General features: G+C 49.4%; 1 protein-coding gene across 7 annotated transcripts in view; it reads left to right on the forward strand.

Moving 5' to 3' along the window:
• Positions 1–14219, forward strand: part of FRMD4A (FERM domain containing 4A) — a 392745-nt gene that overhangs the window by 244830 nt on the left and 133696 nt on the right. For all 7 annotated transcript variants that reach the window (XM_075429179.1, XM_075429184.1, XM_075429182.1 and 4 more), the window contains one exon: positions 7300–7365. In XM_075429179.1, the coding sequence (XP_075285294.1) occupies positions 7300–7365 (66 nt within the window). The remainder of the gene's footprint in view (positions 1–7299; positions 7366–14219) is intronic.

Here is a 14219-nt window from a genome sequence, read left to right on the forward strand (position 1 = left end):
TCAATTTTTCAAGGGGTGGGATAAAGAGGCTTGCAGGGAAAGCTGACAGCCATGCACGTGGTAGATTCCTCCAGTCCTACCAAACCTGTGGGAGATGCTGCATCATTGTCAGCATATATTTTCTGGCCATTCAACCCAGCTATGGACTGTGCGTGTTTTTCACAGAGCCTCAGAGTGCTTCCATAGCAGGGAAACTCACTGTCATTAGAAGGTGGAGTCTGGTTATGCATCAGCCATCAGCTACTTCTCTTCGCATTGCCATTATCCCCATCTGCAGCATCTTCCCCTGGCATATCTTTTCAGCGCCAAAGCTCCATTTGACACCAAGTCCCCTTCCTGAAAGGGATTCTCCTATTTCTTTGAATACATGACATCTTCATTCTCCTGTGGAAGTACTGCTAGAAGATGGCAAATGCCTGAGGATACATCTGGGATGCTCTTACTAGGGAAAAAACAACTGGCTTACAGCTAACCTCTCCTGCTCCAGAGCACCAAATAGCCTTTACATTAAGAAATCATCACATGAACAAATACGAATGGTGAAAGTGTTGTCTAATGGGTTCCCATACCTAGTGAGGATCATTTGTACTCCTGTTTTGGCTTATTTTGGAAAGATCAGCCCATGCTATGTACTGTGTCACTGACCTTTACAGAGAGGGCAGGCTATATAGACTTACGCTCGCTATGCCAGGAGGTTGCCCCAGATTAAAATAATTTTTCTCCCTCTTGAAAAATTAATTACAAACCAGACTTACCACTGTTGGTTTAGGAAAAACTCATGGAAATAAACAGTAGAAATGAGGACCGTACTCAGAAACAACAGTTTCTTCTGAATGCCTCCCCAACCTCAGAGCTTCAAGCCACCAAGGCTCAGGTGGAAGCCAGCCTGCCTAAATATGGCCCTTTCTGGTGAAGGGGAAGGGCAGGGGAAGTGAGTGTACAGCAGGGCATTGGACCTGGAAAGCAGGATGGCATGAGCGGTGCTGCAAACCACGGTGAGGTGCATGCCAGCGCAGGACACTGTGCAAGCCCCATGGCTGGGACGCATGAACCAGATTTGCACCAACAGTCATCTCGCTTCCGTTCTTCAGGGCTTGCTGCCACTGAGTCACAACCAAAGGACTGCAAAAACGAGGAAACCCTGAGGACTGGCCATGTAGCTCAGGTCTTTGCACAGTGTCTCGCAGCCATCCTCATCCCAGTCACCGTCGGTGTTATTTATTAGCGACTGACGCGGACCAGCGACTGGGGACGGTGCTCTGCGAACACATGGCATAAAAAAGAAAGGTAGTCCATTCCTCCAGGATCTTGAAGTGTGAGTGTAGGACAGGAGATGACAGATGGATGCAGGCAAGCGAAGAGACAGTGCTGGTCAGTGAGACACACAGCCGTTTGCAAGATTGACTCCGATTCAGCGACGTGCTGCCACATGCACAAAATAAACTGTGCAGACAGCAAAAACACGCTGCTTTTCCTCCCTATCTCTCCTTACAAGCTTGGGAGTTGCCAGGGTGAGAAGAGAGTAAGAAGTGGTCAAGTGAGAGCAGGACGTTTAATCTAATAGTTTATTGTAATCAGCAGGCTGTCACCTCTCCCTACCTCCTTTCAGCGGGTCTGTCCAAACGGCGAGCAAAGCGACACAATTTTTTGTGTATTCAGCACAGTAGTTGCCTCCCATACTGGCAGCGAGCGTTTAGGAAATATTCTGCCTCTATTACAATTTCTGATTTGAGTCATGGAAGAATACGCCCTATTCCTCTTTATTTCTACAGTCACCGGCTAATGAAATGTGCCGTGGATATTTATAGAACTGCCATTGTAAATAGCATTTGCATTTGGTGCCTTTGAGTTATTTAGTGTGACGGCGCTTTCACCAGGAGGGTTTTTTCATTTCGAAAAGGAAAGGTTCCCTTTGGAGCTGTTTCCTCCTGTCGCCTTCGCTGTCTGTGTTGGATGGAGCAGTTCTGTGGGCAGTTGCTGATAATTTAGTGACAAAGTGACGGGCGCGCGGGGATTAGCTGAGCGTGGTGCGGGTTTTGGGCTGTGTTACAGACAGTTTATAGGATTCTCCGAGACAACGTTTGGCATTGCAGCGAAGATGAATAGAGAGGAGGGCAGTCACCAGAGCAGTTTATGCCGCAGAGCAAAACAACCGCCAGCCTGCCTTCCCTAGGAAATCCATTGTGTAAATATTTGGGTAGGAGCCTCCAAAGGACGTTTAAAGTCTTGTGATAAAGGTAACTAAAACGTCCTTTCCTTGAGAAAAACAGCTATGATCTGGAAGATCCCGTGTGTAATCACAAGAGATTTCCTTTCTGTAGCATCCCTCTATTAGAGTGAACAAGCGTTTATGTCGGGTCTTGTTGTCACTGATGGATCTCAGAGCACTTTGCAAATGAGGTCAGCATCAGTTTTCCTGTCCTCAAGGTGCAGAAGCCAAGAGCATGCCTTGTGTATAATCAGCTCTCCTGCACACCAATCCAGCATCTCATCCACACAAACACGTTCCTTCAGATCCTCACATACCTTACAAGCACCATCTGTGTTTGTGTATTGAAGATACATTATCCCTAGTCTTTACACACTCGTGTACACAAAGGACAGAGCTTTTTAAAAGCACTCATGTTCAGCTCCGTAAGCGCTCATGGGTCATGCCGCATGTGCAGGCATTAAAAGAAGCAGCAGATTTTCAGAAAAATGTGACGTACTGAGCTGTTTTGAAAAAAAAAAAAACAAAACTGTTCTGTATTTTGGTGCATAATTTCCATCTGAGTTCGTGATAAGTCTGGCCCATGAAATGCATGCGGCCCATATTCACACCCGGTATGTGCAGCAACCCGCCATATGGATGAACTGCTAGCAAACAGGAGTGTGTAACAGTCCCATCTCTTCGCACGTCTTGAGAAGCATCGGGAATTTGGGGGGTTGATGTGGATACAGCATCCTGGCTGTTGGAGGGCTCCACTGGGCTGAGCGCTAGAGCCCGGCTCCAGGTATGGGACAAACCATGTGCAAGTAGCAGGCGCAGCCATGGAGCTCACCTGGGAATTGTCTCGCCTAACTTGAAACGTCTGAAAGTTCCCTCTGCTTTGAGCATCAAGGGCATCTCAACCGGTAGGTCAAACTAGAAACCTGACCTTTTACTTTCTGGAGTCAGGTTAGAGGGCTCTTGGCCTCCAGAAGGAAACTGGGGGCTGTGTTGGTACAGGAAAACTCACACACTGAGCTCATGGTGAAACCCAGGACTCAGTCAGGAGCAAACTCCTCCGCTTCCCTGCCACATCAAGTGTCCTTCTCTTGTGTCAACAGCTCTGCTCAACCATTGTTTCTTGTCTCTTTGCTGGGATTTTGCTTTTCCATGGTAAAGGGAAAGCCATGCCTTCGTGCCTCTTAGCTCTCAGTTCCCCCATCCTCCTCTGGGTAAGAGCCTTGGGAGAGGAGAACCTTGATTCACTCCTTGTAGTTTTCCTCCATCCAAACTCTGGTGCTGCTCCACTCATGCTTAGTGACCTCCTGCTCCCACGTTCCCATCCACAGGGCTCTGGGGTTGATTTCCCTTCTCTGGTTACACAGAGAAGAAGAAGCGGTTCCCTGACTTGTCCCCCAAGAGCCAGCCACAGCCCCATCCATCACAGTGCAGCAGATTCCACAGATCAGCCAATTTGCAAAGCGTCAGAAGCAGCATCTTTCATGCAGACAGACTGTGCTAAATCAGTTCCTTCTTGCTGTGCTTTGAAACGTTCCTGTTTCTTGCTCTGACAAACTAGCAGGGTTTGTATTGATCTGATGATGCAAAAAAGCGCACAGCGTGGGCTTCAGACACCTGGTGGAATAATAAAGGAGAAAGGAGGGAGGGTAGGACCGTCATATTTTAGCTTACATCAAGTAGGAAGTCTGTCTTCTACTTACTTTTCTTTTCTCTTGGAAAGCACCATTTCTTTCAAAGGGCAGTGAAAAGCCCCATGACTGGGCATCCTGCCTACAGAAGGAAATACTGTTGCAGATCTCCAGCAATGTATGTTACGGTCCTTCTGAGCTTCAAGGTATCACCCAAGACAAAACTTGGAGCCTCCAGTTCCAAAACCAGAGGATCCTTCACCATCTGTATTGGTACCAGGGACTGGGAGCAGGGACCAGTGCTGGGTCTCTTTCTCCCCTCAAGGCTGTGCAGTGGCTGATGCATCCTCTCAGCTCCCGCAGCAGCTCTTCACCCTCTGTTGTGCAGAAAAGCCGAGGTAGAAAAGGCCTGCAGACCACCAGCTGGGGTCATTAGCCTGTAGCATGAACGTTCAAACCACTGAGAGGCACAGAAACAAGGTGGCACTAAAGAAATAAAGTACGTGCCTTGCTGTGTGCTCACACACTGCGTGATCAAACTATAAAAACGATCGTGGTCTTTGACAGCCACTTTGCTGATGGACAGGACTGCTGGGGACAAGCTGATGTGAAAGCAGTGTGCTTTCCCGCTCACTTTCTGCAAGTGATGTTCATGAAATGCCTTGCAATTAGACAACCATCATGTGCTGCATTTCAGAGCTTCACTTTATTCAGATACTTCTTGTTAACTGCCGTTTGCATTTGGGATTTCTTTAAGCAGCAAGAGCACTAAGGGGATATGAAACTCTGGGTTGGAAAAGCATGGAGAGCTAAAGCAGCTCCACATGGAAAGAAAGCACTTGGCTGAAACACTAAAGCACAGTCAAACATCTCAGAAAATTTTCCCTCTTCCCCCTTTCACGTTCTTTTACTCTTGTTTTAACTTTGGTGTAACCAATGGAGCGTAACAGGGGAGAGAGCTGCACTGTGCTTCCATCCCTGCCATCGCATGTTACTGCCACAATAAACTCACTGCTTTGTCTCTTGCCTTGGATAAGCTCATGTTAAAACTGGAATATCAGTGCATACTCACCATCTTGGGGATGCAGCAGATATGTGACAGTAAGAGAACGAGAGAGATGCCGAAGCGGGGCTCAGCCACTCGCAGTTTCAGGTGCTGGGGAAGCCCAGCAAAGCAAGCTTGCGGCTCCCTGCGCCCGTGTGAACACGACCGCACCACTCTTATTCCAAGCAGGGCAAACCATTGCAAAGCCCTTCTGTGAGCCTCTGGTGTAGCTTTACAACTGAGCTGAAAGCTGGTTATTACAGACTTCATAGAGAAAAATCTCACTCGCCAAGTAACATACCTTATGAGAAGCTGTATTTTGCATAGCATTACTTACCAGAGGAAACCTCGTAAGAAGACAGTTTACTGCCATGGTGGTAACTGGCTGACATTTATGAGAAGCCTTGTTTTACAAGGCTTTCCTTTGGCTGCTATGCCAGGGCTCCAGTTGTGCTCACGGAAAACGAGGAGGAAAGCGGTGTTATTTAGCATGCACGATACTCCAGAGGCTTGCTGGTCTGAATAACAACGGGGGTAAAGTCTGCTTGGATTGCATGGGATTGTGCATTCCAGGATTGTAAATTTGGGGTCAGTTGAAGGGAAAAGCTCATTTTGACTGAAGTTGTCTCATAATAAACTCCATATCTTGCATGGCCAGCTTGAAGCTCAGTAGAGTTGTTGGCCCAGCTGAATTTTTGCTACAGGGAAGTGGCTAAGGCCAGGGTAAGGCTTGGTCTGTCCTGGCCCCAGGAAAGGGGGAGACGGATGTGGGACAGAGGTGACAAGAGGGAGGACAGGAGCACCCAGGAGATCCTGGTGGGCTCCTGTGCTGAGAGCCGGTGACTGGCAGAGCGAGGGTGATGCTGCTGGAGATGGCCAAGTTTGCAGACCCCACAGCAATGCCCACACCCTGCCGGGGCTCTCCAACTGGTAAAGTTGATAGTGGGGCATCCACAACCGCCTCCTGGATGCCAGCACATCCAGCCCCATCAAGCCACGGGAGTGGGTGATTTTTAACCTGCAGAGCTAAAGCAGAGAGCCAAGCTGTCCTCAGATAACCCCCCGAGCCCACATCTCCCCGCTCTCTGCAAGGCGGCTTTGCATCAGGGTTTCAGCTCAGCTGGTGCCAGTGGGGAGACTTGATGGGCAAGGGCAGGAATGCCGAGGGTGCTGCAGCAGCCGTGTCCCCAGCAGACTTTACCCCCCCTGTCAGACTCCTGTGGACCCTCTGCTCCCTTCTCGTGCTGCTTTAGGACTTGTCATGGCGAGAAATATCTTTAAATTGAGCTGGGGGTCCATGGAGCGCTCAGGAAGGTGCCTTGGCTGGAGGGTGGTGAGTCCCAGGGGGACTGAGCCATTCTGTGGGGCTGAGCTGGGTCCGTGCTGCCACGGGTCCAGGCCAGGGAGGCTGCCTGCATGCTGCCTAAGTCGTGCTGAGGAAGGGATTTCCAAGAGCCAAAGAGGCTTAGGCAGTCTGTATCCCATTAGCAGACAGCGGGATTGTGCCTCTGCGCGCTGAAGGGCTTTGCAGGGCGGAGTCGGGATCTGCAGCTCTGCAAAGTTGCTCCTCACTTACGGTGCTCTGTGCAAGAGGAGAGCCAGGAAAGGGCTTGACTTGCGGAGGAGATTCCTCAGGCCACAGCTCATTTATTTCTTAGCACCCTACTCAGCTAGTGAGAGGAAAATTAACTCTATCCCAGACAAAACCAGGACTCCCCCCAATCTACAGGACCTTGGAAGTCTTCCATAAGTCTTCTATACACAAAAGTTTTATTGACATTATTTGGACTCAATGATCTTAAAGGTCTTTTTCAACCTAAAAGATTCTATGATTCTGATATAATAATATCACGTGTGGTTCCTGCAGTACATCTTAAATAGGACACCCCAAGTAGGACAAGCCCATTTTGGGATCCAGGCCCAAATGAGCAGCCGGTGCAACCCCGGGGAGCACCATCAGCACGGCCCAGGGAGGAGCCTTGCTTGCTCCGGGATGGTTGAATCACTGCTGTTCAGGGGTTTGGGGAAACTTGTCTGGATGTCTCCTCTGCTGGCCAAGCCGTCTGCAAAGCCGAAGGCTGCGGTATGAAATATCGGGGCCCCTGTGCTGCAAACAACCCCCCTGGCCCCATTTTTCACACTGGAATGACCTCCTCCTGGCAGTTGCGTCCAAGCACGCTGCTCCATGACAGCTACCTGGGATAGCTTTTCTTTTTCTCCTTCCAGCCTTTTCTTTCCTCTGGTCCCAAAAGAAGGAGGATTAATTAAAAAAAAAACAAAAAAGAAAAAAACACACCACAGACTGAAAGAAGCACTGCCTCAAATGAAAGCCTCCAGCTTGTGGCGAGGGAGCCGGCAGCCGGGTGCCGAGCGGGAAAGCCGAGCGCCCTGACACACGTGCCTCTTCTCTCTTGCAGATGACGGAGGGCCGCAGATGCCAAGTGCACCTCCTGGACGACAGAAAGCTGGAGCTCCTCGTTCAGGTAGGAATGGCACGCTTCACCACGCGGTAGTCGACTACGGCCACGTATTTTCACTGAGGTGGGGAGAGAAAAGGGGTTTCAGCGGTTTTCTCAGCGACTTCACTCCGTGATTGCATGCAGAGCTCAGGGAAGCTACATCAGGGCTGGGTGGGGAGGATCTGCCAAGACATATCTGTGGGAAGGACTAATTCAGGACATATTTTACTTTATTCTGTGCCAAAACTGTCCCAGTCACTGCCAGTGAGATAGAAAGGCGGCTCTGGTCATTTTTGACACTGTTACTACATCACTTAGCTATTTTTTGAGGCATTGCTTAGCTTTGAGAAATGTATTGCATCTGCTTAAAAAACCTCCAGCATTTGTTTTTGCCTTCTTTCCTTCCCATCCTATGCTGCTGGGGTACGATGCCGGGCTCCACGCCGCCGGCGGCTGTGCCCCACGCACCCACCTGTGCTGGGAGCACAGCCGGCAGCAGAAGAGGCTGCGGTGGTGGTGCCACGGGCAGGCATTGCTTGAGATGTTACAGAGGTTGTTGTGTGTCAAACACAAGCATGCATTAAAATAAGTCTGTGTTCCATCTGTCTTATTTTTTGTTTTTGGAAAAAAAAAGAGGATAATTAGGAGAAATGAGAGTCTGGTGCTGGCTGTGTAATAATGGGCTGATGGAAGCTGTAGCATCCTGAGTTCTTCTGACAATTCTGGCTCGTGTCTGGGAGGTCACCAATGGGTTAATGACAAGAATTAGAAGAATGTCTTTCCTTTCACAAACGTTGCCGGCCAGCCACAGGCAGCCCAAGAAGCAGGAAATTAAACTTCCCATAGAGCCCAAATCCTTGGCCGCAGATGATAAGCTGGGGGGGGGGCAGGATCCTATCCAGCACAGACAAACCTGAATGGGGATTGCTGAAGGTGACTTGAATCCCCGGAAGCACATTCAGCCTCGCTTTCTGGAAAGTCGCTTAAAAATACCATTAACAAAATGTTAATGGGTAACGTTTTCTCAAGTACTTAGTCACCGAGGAGGTGAAATCACTCAGCTCCCCGTGACACTCGTTGAGTGCCCAGATAACCATGAATGAGCCAGGCAAGGGCTGGAATGAGAACAGATAAATCAGGATGACTAATTAAACCAAAGCACCATGATAATGGTCTCCGCAGGATGAGCATCCCTGCACCAGGCTGCACAGGGCTCGCTGAGGCTCAGCAGCTGGCTAGGGGAAGTTCAGCCGCCTTCGTCACAAGGACGCAGCACTTGGCTCCCCATTTCGTATAAATGCCTTTTTAAATTTCTCTTAGTTCAATGAAAAACGAACGGACTATTGGAGAACAGCTCTGCCAAAGCACTGCTCACAATATAAATAATCACAGTTTAAAATATACTGTGGGAAATCTATATGAGATGCCCAGGCCAACCTGCTTATTTGGGCTTTTTTTATCAATAACACAAAAAAACGACAGTGAAGATGACAGTTGAGGAGGCTGGTTTGGGAAGCTGTGTGTCCATTTCTGAGTAAGCAGAAACAATATCAAGTGATACTGTTCTTTTAAGTGTTTGATCACACGTTCAATGGGAATTTCTCGTGATCAATATAGGAAGCCAGTTGCTCTGTAAATCACACTAACTAGTTTGGAAGTAACCCATGGTTGATTTTTATTCATACAATAAGTCGTTCTGCTGTTTTCAAGTAACGTATGAATGGGGAAAGCCAGGAGGGGTGATTCTGAAAAATTCATGCCCAGAAAAAGCAGTAACCTCTGTAGTTACTGCAGTACCCTCAGCAAGTTTGCTGATGACACCAAACAGGGAGGTGTGGTAGACACACCAGAAGGCTGTGCTGCCATTCAGCATGACCTGGACAGGCTGGAAATTTGGGCAGAGAGGAACCTGATGAGGTTCAACAAAGGCAAATGCAGGGTCCTGCACCTGGGGAGGAACAACCCCATGCATCAGTACAGGCTCAGGGCAGACCTGCTGGAGAGCAGCTCTGTGGAGAGGGACCTGGGTGTCCTGGTGGACGACAGGTTAGCCATGAGCCAGCAGTGTGCCCTGGCTGCCAAGAAGGCCAATGGGATCCTGGGGTGCATTAAGAAGAGTGTGGCCAGCAGGTCGAGGGAGGTTCTCCTTCCCCTCTACACTGCCCTGGTGAGGCCTCATCTGAAGTACTCTGTCCAGTTCTGGGCTCCCCAGTTCAAGAAAGATGAAGAGCTACTGGAGAGAGTCCAGCAGAGGGCTACCAGGATGGTGAGGGGACTATCTCTACTACGAGGAGAGGCTGAGGGAGCTGGGCTTGTTCAGCCTGAAGAAGAGAAGGCTGCGAGGGGACCTAATATATACTTACAAATATCTGAAGGGTGGGTGTCTTTTCAGTGGTGCCCAGTGACAGGACAAGGGGCAATGGGCACAAACTGAAGCACAGGAAGTTCCGTCTGAACATGAGGAAGAACTTCTTCCCTCTGAGGGTGACGGAGCACTGGAACAGGCTGCCCAGGGAGGTTGTGGAGTCTCCTTCTCTGGAGGTATTCAAGACTCGCCTGGACAAGGTCCTGTGCAGCCTACTGTAGGTGACCCTGCTTCGGCAGGAGGGTTGGACTAGATGACCCACAGAGGTCCCTTCCAACCCCTACCATTCTGTGATTCTGTGATTCTGTGATTCTGTTGCATGCAGGCTGACCTAGATGTCCAAGTACCAACGTGCTCCTGTGTGTACAGGATCATCCACTGAGGCACCTCAGATGCTTTTCTGGTTAAAGGAGGATTTTCTGTGCTGTTAGGTAGCCTCTACTCAGGGCGACAGTAAATAAATCACTTTTGGGTGGAGCAGACAACAGAGGAAGAGGATGTTTGGAGTCGACACTAATACTCGTTGCAGATGTGGGCACAGCACTTTGGTTTGCCTGCCTGTAAAGCACAGGCAACACCACCATCTGTGGGGTGGTCTTAGGGCTGCTCTGCTCGGGGTGGGAGCGGGCTGATGCTACCCAGACGAGCAGTGCTTTGCTCTGGAAAGTCCCAAGTTAACTCGGCTCCCTACGGGAGCAACGTGCTCTTTGCCAGGAGAAATCTCTCCCGTATTGTTTGTAGCTTGCGCTGAAATTTCAGATTAGAGTTGTTTGGTAAGTTCTGAACACCGTTATTTTTATTATTACCTTATCTCATAGCTGAACTGAATAAGAAGCTGTCAATAAAATGTTCGTCCAACTCCGAGCTTCTGGCTGTCACTTCAAAGCTGTGTTTTTCTGTGGGTATCTTGCCACAGGCTGAAACGGAGAGCTGATTTGCTGGTTTACACCATGAAAGAGGTTCCTCCATAAGTGTGTTGGGCCTTAACATCTAGACCTGCGTTGGCTTGAATCGCTCAGGAGCCGGGCTCTTAAATTCTCGTGTGAAATTTCCTCCTGCCCACAAACCTCAGCCTTTACTGGAAGTTTTTCCATAGCTAATTTCACACTCCTATGGCAAGCTTAGGAGACACCACTGGGAATCCGTACAACTGATTTCTCTGCCATGGGTGAGATCAAAATACCGTCCTCACCCAGATCTGGCTTTACACAGCCTTGCAACGCTTGTGTGTCTGATGTCCAGTGCTCTGCTTAGAGAAGGGTTCAGGGATCCTACTGCTGTGTTTTGGTGTGGAAAAACCAGAGAAGAAGCTGGGTCCGGTCGAAGGAGGGAGATGGGTACAGATGGAGGAGGGCTCCTGGAGCATCTTGAAACTGCTTAGGCCAGTGACTGGGAAGCTGAAATTATTTCCTCTCCTGCTGCCTCCAGTGCTGCTGGGCAGAAACAGATGCATCTGGGAACGATCAGGGTGTTTGCAAAAAGCAGTGTATTAAGCAAACGTACTCCCTTTTTGTCCGCATATTAGCTGTGATCAGACTCAGGGGTTTATGAATATGTCGTTCGAAGCATATCAATTGGTGGTTAACGAGGACCATACCTCAGGCTGCAGGAGGACGGCAAGTGGTAACTGTGCTCCTGCGGCTGCTCGCAGGAGTCAGCCTTGGCTCTGCGCGACAGCTCCGCCAGACCAGATTGAAATGTCTCACCATCACAGATTGTCTCCCGAAACTACAAAGACCCCTCAGACTGCCCACACAGCTATTGCCAGCGGGACCCCCCACGCACATATGTTTTATTTGCATTACTGAGCCCAAAAAGTAAGACTTTGGCTCAGAGGCAGCATTTATAACCCCTTCTGCAAATGCTGGCTTGCTTCGGTGTTGGCACGTCATGCATGACCTTGGGGTTACCACCACCAGGAAAGTGATCCTGGGCTTAGTCAGTCAAAGGGTCTTGACTGAAGTCTTTTCCTCCCAAGTTGAGCGGCTGCAGAGCGGTACAGCAGCAGCTAAGGAAAAGCAGAAACGCGGGCTTTGAGGATAAAAGAAAGCCCTCCCCAGTGTGTTTTGTCAGATAAATGCTGAAATTTAGAAGGGCTAATCAGAGACAGAGAAGGATCATGTGGAAATCTCTTCCTGAGGGTCTGAAACTCAGAGCCTTGGGATTAGGAAGAAGAGTTGCATTTGGTGTGTGTTTCACTTGATAAATGCCTGTTGATGGTCTGGGGTGTGTGGCAAGTTTACATAGGATGTTTTTTTGACAGTGTTTTGTTTCTGAGCAGGAGCAGAGCATGGCTTCTTGTATCTTCTTACAATCCGGGTTTTCTCCTGTTTCTGTTTGATGCATGTTTAGTTTCTAGTAGAGTTTTTTTTAAAGTGTTTAGCTTTATCCAGCTAATCCTTTTCAGCGAGCAAGTCCCTTTTCTTGCTTCTGGAAAATGGATTTGCTCACATTCCTCACTTTCTGCCTCCCTATCTCTTATATTATTTCCATGTGACCGTGTATCGTTTGTCTGTTGCACATGAAAGGTTTGTGTTGCTTTATTTAAAGACTTTTGCGTAATTGGCAATTCATTCCTTTTCATGTGGGTTTTTATAAACATGGCTTTTTTCCGGGCTGGCTGAATCAGGAGGCCTGGCTCGCTCCCTGCTCCTGTGCCGGCTGCCACTGCCTGCTATCTGACAGCAGCTCCAGCAACTGTCATCCAAAAGTGTTAAGCCTCCTAATTCTTTCTCTCTGGAAGAGTTATTGCAGAAATAGAGCTCAACCGAGGCTCATAGCAGAGCCGTCTGTGGGGTCTGGAGGGCTCTGAAATTCGATCGTAGGAAATAACTGGGGTTTTTGTTTCCAGCCTTCTCCCTGAGGAGCACTGAGCCTGATTTTGAAGAGACAGGGAGAGATGTGGGGGTCAGCACCATGCTTGTCTGTAGGTGCTTGGGTGGTTAACCCACCTGGACATCCAGTTATCACTTCTTAAGTAACTCTTGCTGCCCAAATGGCTCGGGGTAAGCTAGGTAAGCTTGCAGCAATTCTACCTCCCAGCTGCGATGCAAGTGCATCCAAAACCACACGAACACCTATACGTGAATAAGCACAGCCAAAATTAATGCGATGCACAGAGCATTTTTGACTTGCTCACCAACTCTGCTTTGAGTGGATCAGGAGTCCTTCAGGAGTCCAGGCATCATCTCCAGTGTACCTCCTGTGCTTCAGCATCTCATCCCCAGGAACCACACCAGACTGGGAGACGCTGGTAGCTGTGAGCCAACGCCAGGCTGGCGAGACGCCCCGTAGGCTGGTGACTCACTGCCTTATGGACGGCTGTCACCAGCGTGGCCGTTGTGGTGGAGATGCTCAGCTCAGAGCACACCGGTGTCTCTTGGTCCTCCAGTCTCAGCTTTTCTGGGGCCAGCCTGAGGCATGTTGTCCTGGAGAAGATATAGCATCTTTTGAGAGCAATAGCTCCACTAGTAATGGTTAGAGGGAGAAATAAAATGTTCCACTCTCTCCCAAGATGCTGTTAGAGTTTTTGCAATATTTTCAGTATTGTTCATGTCAGGAAATTGCAGTCAATAGATGTTTATTGATGTTTTCTTGCTGCCTCACTTTTGTATGCCAGTAAGCAGGATGGTTACCTGGGCTGGCATAGCAAGCAAAAGTTCCCTTTCAGGAGGTACCAAGGATGGCACCTGCCTGCCATCAGGGAGAAGCTGCCTAATTTTGGATAGAGGTTTTGCATGAGGACCACAGCAATATATTCCATCCTCAGAGTGGGATAAACAAGCCCCAGGATGGGCTGAATCTCCCCTGGGAAAAATGGGGTCCAGCCCTGCTCCACTGCCGAAACTGGGGATCCCTTTAAAAGCACCAGCTCCCAAGCTGATGCAGAAATGCAGCCGTGCGGCCCTGACCGTAAATGGAGACGTTTGGGTGCCGGTAGCCGTCCTTGCTGTGCGGGAGAGATAGCTCGGTTCCCTGCCGCGCTTGCAGGCTCTGCTCCAGAAGCACTTTCAACCATCGCTGCAGAAAGCAGCAGCAGCCAGCGCTGGGCTGGGAGCAAGAAGGCGGGAGCAGGCAAGAGGGTGAGTACCGCCCTGCCAGCCCCGCTGCCCTCCCTCACAGCCTTGCAGCAGCACGATGAATACATTGCTGGGGTTGCTTATAGGGCATGTCCTATAATGCACAGAGAGCTGGGATGGGCTGGCAATGATGCCCTCGGTGAGTGTCCGAGGGAGGCTTCCCACATCCCCACTTCTCACCCAGCCTCTCCATATCTGCAACAAAGCAGCTGGGAAGTGTCCCTCCATCTAAACGCAAGGGCTCAGCGATGACTTGACAGCTGTCCTCTGAGTGGTTTTGTAGGTTGTGGGTTGGTGTGTTGCTCCTCTCCAGAAAAAAAAGTATGTTTTCTGTAGGGCAGACAAATAACTGGAGGCCAGGCTGTACTCAAGTGGAGCTTTCTGCTAGGATTCTGGCAGGATGCAGTCCTTTGCACTGAGAAAAATGTGCAAAA

Source organism: Opisthocomus hoazin, chromosome 8, assembly GCF_030867145.1.
Source record: "Opisthocomus hoazin isolate bOpiHoa1 chromosome 8, bOpiHoa1.hap1, whole genome shotgun sequence".
NCBI classification, from domain to species: domain Eukaryota; kingdom Metazoa; phylum Chordata; class Aves; order Opisthocomiformes; family Opisthocomidae; genus Opisthocomus; species Opisthocomus hoazin.